This window comes from Tamandua tetradactyla, chromosome 3 (genome assembly GCF_023851605.1).
Source record: "Tamandua tetradactyla isolate mTamTet1 chromosome 3, mTamTet1.pri, whole genome shotgun sequence".
Classification (NCBI taxonomy): domain Eukaryota; kingdom Metazoa; phylum Chordata; class Mammalia; order Pilosa; family Myrmecophagidae; genus Tamandua; species Tamandua tetradactyla.
Genome location: NC_135329.1, coordinates 93,589,018 through 93,595,017, shown reverse-complemented (window position 1 = coordinate 93,595,017; position 6,000 = coordinate 93,589,018). Strand labels below are relative to the sequence as shown.

The following is a 6,000-nucleotide window of genomic DNA, read 5'->3' as shown; positions in this document are numbered from 1 at the left end:
TGCATGTCTGCTCCCATCACATAACAATCTTTCTCTCTTTGGTTCTATTCTTCTCCTGTTTCTGCTGACTTCCACCATATTTCTGTGACCATCTCTCTACAAGACTTCAAACAATGTGGATTAATACCCGCCATTATTCAGTTCACCTCACCTTAACCAATGATAGCAACTTTTTGTTGTTGTTGTTGCTAAAAACAAAGTTTTACTTTTTTTTTAAACTTTTTTTATTAATTAAAAAAATAACAAACAAAACATTTAGATATCATTCCATTCTACATACACAATCAGTAATTCTTTTTTTATTAATTAAAAAAATTAACTAACAAAACATTTAGAAATCATTCCATTCTACATATACAATCAGTAATTCTTAATATCATCACATAGTTGCATATTCATCATTTCTTAATACATTTGCATCGATTTAGAAAAAGAAATAAAAAGACAACAGAATAAGAAATAAAACGATAATAGAGAGAAAAAAAAAACCTATACCTCACATGCAGCTTCATTCAATCTTTTAACATAATTACATTATAATTAGGTAGTATTGTGCTGTACATTTCTGAGTTTTTGTATCCAGTCCTGTTGCACAGTCTGTATCCCTTCAGCTCCAATTACCCCTTATCTTACCCTATTTCTATCTCCTGATGGTCTCTGTTACCAATGACATATTCCAAGTTTATTCACTAATGTCGTTTCAAGTAATTCTTAATATCATCACATAGTTGCATATTCATCATTTCTTAGTACATTTGCATCGATTTAGAAAAAGAAATAAAAGGACAACAGAAAAAGAAATAAAATGATAATAGAGAAAAAAAAGACTATACGTACTATACCCCTTACCCCTCGCTTTCATTTACCACTATTTCAAACTGAATTTATTTTAACATTTGTTCCCCCTATTATTTATTTTTATTCCATATGTTCTACTCTTCTGTTGATATAGTAGCTAAAAGGAGCATCAGACATAAGGTTTTCACATTCACAGAGTCTCATTGTGAAAGCTATATCATTGTTCAATCATCATCAAGAAACATGGCTACTGGAACACCAAAGTTTTACTTTTAACAACAAACACATTATCTACCAAATTACTAAGACATTCTACAATTCAAATAGTTTTTTATATATACTCATGCCAGTAACCACCACCATGGCACTGGCAGGAATGGCAGCTCCAGCTCAGCGCTTTGGCTACAAGCTCCATTCAACATGCACATGTGCTCTAGAGAGGGGTTATTGGGGGCTTAGTTTTGGTTTGAACCCCAGCCTTGTAATTATTTGGTGCCATGTAGTGGCATCACATGGCATTACTAAAAAGTTTCCGACCAGTCTGGTGAATGGCTGCTGCCATGTAAACCCACAAACATCAATGACTTATTTCAGCCACTCCTGCTTTTAATATCTAGAAATTCCCAAGGGGATGTGTGCCTCCAGAGTCAGTTCTAAACCAGGAGTTTGGAAGTCAGCCTCTTCCAGTGCTCAAAGCACAGAAATGTTCTTGAGAGGCTATTTGATGCCACAACAGGTAGCTTTTCAGACAGAAATTTCTTGGGGTCTAGGCCCAATGTTTAACACATTTCAACAGCTTTCTGGTTAAGTTCTCTTGCGTGCACATGGGGTTTGAGATTTATGGAGAGCATCCTTGGCTGGGCACTTCACTATAAATAAACACTGACTTCTTAGTTTTGGTTATTTTTTTGGGTGCATGGTCCGGCAATGAATGCTTAGTTTTACCGTCCATGATGCAGTGTTTCCCACAGGTGGTCCTGCCCTTCACCGGTTTTCAGGGTCCTGAGTAGCTAAGGAAGAGGAGCAAGGGGGCAGCTGGGTGTCTGGAAGCAGGCCTGCAGGAAGCTGGTGAAAAGACAGCTCGTCTGCACTTTTGGGGGTATGAGCTAGACTGCTAGTGGTAGACTGTGAGAAGCAGAATCAGCACCTCATTTCTGCAGAAGCACCAGCTGCATAAACAGGATACATTTACCAGGGCAGGATTGGAGTATGGCCCAGCCAGAATGTTTGCTTTTGAACAGTCCTTGATCCTTCAGAATTTTGGATGAGAGAACCAGCTGTTGAAATGAACCCCACTGAAACTGACTATCTGAAAGACAGACCAACCTGGGAGAATGCTGTGAGGCCCATTTATTGCCAAGGCAGCATGGGACTGGTACCTGCCTCCCTCCAGGGGAAGAAAGGGACCCCACACTGATCTTGCTGTGTCAGAGGAGGATGGATCTGGGGTGTGGGCAGGCCGAAAAGTATATGACAGAAGAGGGCCCTCCCCACTGCTCGCCTGGGAGTCTTAGGTCCCAATTTGAGCAGATCTTCACTAACCAGCACTTGCTCCTTTAAAAATCCACCGAATCCAATCCTAAATGAGGATACTACATATCATGATATTGCTTAGGAAAATCAAGATTCAAGAATCAGCAGTTGTTTCCTAAAGATCCAGAGTATTCCAGATCAAGTGGGGATTTCTTGGTGAGAGGGCAGAGAAGAGGTCTTGCATAGGGTGGGCTGTGTGGCACATGTGGTTACCAGGAGGTCTCAGTGACATGGGGCTCTGGAGAACAGGAGTCTGAGAGTAAACAAAGGGGTTAGAGACCAATCAGGAGGGCTGGTCCTGTTGGCTAGCAGTAGAGAGCTCACCCTGCTGATCCTGGAAATGCTAGCCCAGGATCACTCTGGGGTAGGGGTGGGGCTCTGCTGTGGGGAGGAAGCCTGCAGCAGTGTACTGGGGACAGGCATCAGAGGGGGTCCCCAAGGAAGAGCTTCCAAATTCCCAAGCCTGAAATATCCATGTTTGAAGCTTAAATAAGTTGCACTTCAGCCACTTCAGTCTGTTAGGTAAATGCTAGAGACCCAGCATCCCACTGTGCTGCTAGTACAAAGGTCTCTAAGATTTGCTGTGGAAAAGGCAGAAAGGGTCAGAGAAATGCTTGTTCTGAAGTCAGAATTCATTTCCCTGCAGTATGCATTAAAGTCTGGCTCAGGTACATCAGAGAAAGGAGCAATAATGAAAACCCATGTCTGGGTACTTGAAAGTTCAAGGAAATGTAGAGTTGCAGTCAAAGGCAATGTGTGCTCTGGAAGGGCCGGTACTTCTCTCTGAGGCTGCAGAGAGTGTAAAGAAACAAGTGCTTCAGCAGCTGGGGAAGGCAGATGATTCCTTGATGGTGGTGGTGGGGGGGGCAGAAACGGGATGGAGGCAAACCCAGCACGGGGGCCCGCTTGCATCCTGGGTCTCCCAAATGCCCAGTGGCTGCCTAGGCTGCAGCACACAGGGGAGGGAGCACCAAACCTGCTTTAGCTAGAACTGCTGGATTAGATACCTGTAGTGAGGCAAGCACGTGACTCTCAGGCAGGCACAGTGCAAGCTCTAAAGCCACTAGCACCGTCATTGCAAATCCAATTAGATGTCAGCTTATTGAAATCTTTCTTCTAACTTGTCGATGAGCTGCTTCACTTTGTTCTTTGATCTTAGCTGTAAGCAGTGGGCACACCTCTGTACACAGTTTGTGGTTCTGCTTGTTGAGCTCACCTTGCAGGATGAGCTTCTCGAAGTACTTGTAAGCCACTGGCACCATCATCGGCTCCAAGAGGTTCTGTATCTCCCATTAATAAGCTTCAGATCTTTCTGAGCTTGATGTGCAGGAACTTCTCCCAGAAGGTTTTCTTCATGTCTTCTTGAGGCCTGAGGGCTTCAGTACTCCGTGACGGTGGTCATGTATGAGGCAAAGATGTACTTGCCACTGGGCCACTGCGGGTCGTCCAGGAAGTTGGGGTTGGACTCCAGAGCGTCACCCATGTCACTCCCTAGCTCTGTGCCCGCTGCTGTGTAGCACGATGCGTACGTGAGCAACTGCCAGCTTTGTATCTGGACCCCGGCAGAGCCCCGGGGATGCTGGAGCGCAGCAGGGGCACCAGGCCGTGACTGCCGCTCCTGTGCACGACTGGGGCGCTGGCGGGGTAGGCGAAGTGTGCCTGGGGTGAGATACGACCTGATCCTCAGGACCCCCACATAGGGCAGGGCAGAAAACACTGAGCACAGGAACCGCTTGGCGCAGATCAGCACAATGTTGTTGTTGCTCATGTCGTACTGCCTCATGTTCTCGATGAAGTGGGTCTTCTTTAAGCCTTTGTGTCTGGGAGATCCAGAGATGGGTTTGGTTCTTTGTCCAGAGCCGCACTCCACCATGTCTTCAGGAACTCTGGGGAGCCGCGCTGGGAGGCGACTGGCCGCCTCTGGCGCTGCACGACCGGGTCAGGCGCAGCGAGAGGCCGGGCAGTGACGACTCCTCTCCACTCAGGTCCGGGTTCAGCGGCCTCCCATCCAGCAACATGTTGAGGAAGAAGAGTGCTGCCTTGGGAGAAGACATGATCTCACTTGCAGAATTGGGCTTAGAGAGAGAGAGGCCACATCTGAGCAACAAAAGAGGTCCTCCAGAGGTGACTCTTAGGCGAGCCTATAATAGGCTAAGCTTCTCTATTACATACTTAAGCATCATAACAGCAAGCTATCAATGACTTTTAAGTTCTGAATTGGTTATTTCTTAAATCCTTTAATGACTTTGCTCATAAATAAATTAAATTTTATTAACGTATTCAACTTTTTTCCGTTGCTTTCAGTGTGCACAGCACACTATGTATTAAAGCACAGTTACATAAATAACTTTCAAAGGCTGACATGTTCCTGAACAAAGATTTTATAACAACCATCTTAAACACATCCTTTCTGGTCATGTGTCAAAGAGTATGTACAAAAATAGTATTTTGTTCCTCTGTAACTTACACTAAAGAGACACATCTTAATTATCTTAAAATAATCACTTTAGAACTTCTTGTTATTAGATAAGTAAATTTTTTCTCAGCCCTATACTTTGACATCTAAATTATAAACAAAAACAAGAATAAAACAATTACTGTTCTGTGAAGCATTTATTTGTCATATAGAAGACAGAAGTAGTCAACTGGCTTCTGAGTATTTGCTGGTGATATTATTACCAGACATTAATCCAGATGGAAGGGGGTTTTCAAATCCTGAAAAACTCCTTCCTTAAAGAACATTCTGCCTCTTGCTGTACTGACGTTCACAAAGTGTTGGTAAAGTTAACAGAACGAGGATGGTAATATTTTTAACTCTGTTCCTCATCCCATAAATGCTTAAACTCAGAAATATACTAAAGGGAAATGTTGCTACTGTTGTTGGGATTGATTTTCTTAATTTGTTCTTCAAAATTATAGGAGAAAAATCTATGCAGTCTTTTAAATGTGGAAATGGAGAACCACAACCGATCTTTGTTTACCAATTCAAACACTCAAAATACAGCACCATATTAGCAAAACAGCACTAAAGAACATATTTCCCTAATCATTTTTTTTTCCTTTAGGGCTGTACCTGGCCCTTTCCCAGGTACTGGCCATCTCAATCACAGCACAAAAATGCATTGATACTATATATCTTCCTACTACCACAAAATCATATTTTCTACTGTAGAGCTCTACTGGCTAGTACATGATTCAACTGGGGATTCTAATTTGTCAATAATGGTCAAAACCAAAAGGTGCTGCTGGATGCATGCTGTGGGACATTGGAAAAATATTTTACCAAGTACAAATAATTTTACTTATATTTTCTTTAAACTACTTTCAAAAGAATCTAAATTTAGTAAGTGCTAGGTATATATAATAAATGTTATGTTTACTACCTATTTACATGTACAATTTTTAGAGTAATTGCTGTTAACACAGATGAAGGATGGTGTAAGAAAAAATGCAAATGGAAACAAATGTTGTGGGAAAAGTTCTTAAAACTTTAACACATAGAAATAAATAGAAATATTTTTGAGCAGTTTTTGAAATTATAACATACTACCAATATAATTGCATTTATTTTATATTTATTATAAATTTTGGGAGTTCCAGTAAGATGGTGCAATAGGATAGGTCCAGTCCACCGCAGCTCCAAGAAACAGCTAGAGAAGGGTTGGGAAG

At 42.2% G+C, this 6,000-nt stretch overlaps 1 protein-coding gene across 1 annotated transcript in view; it reads right to left on the bottom strand.

The window, feature by feature from the left end:
• Positions 1–278: 278 nt before the first annotated feature.
• The window catches only part of LOC143675712 (protein kinase C zeta type-like), a 138,726-nt gene continuing 133,004 nt past the window's right edge, over positions 279–6,000 (bottom strand). Inside the window, exon 7 of the mRNA XM_077151760.1 lies at positions 279–4,406. Within this exon, the coding sequence (XP_077007875.1) occupies positions 4,209–4,406 (198 nt within the window). The 3' untranslated portion in view covers positions 279–4,208. The remainder of the gene's footprint in view (positions 4,407–6,000) is intronic.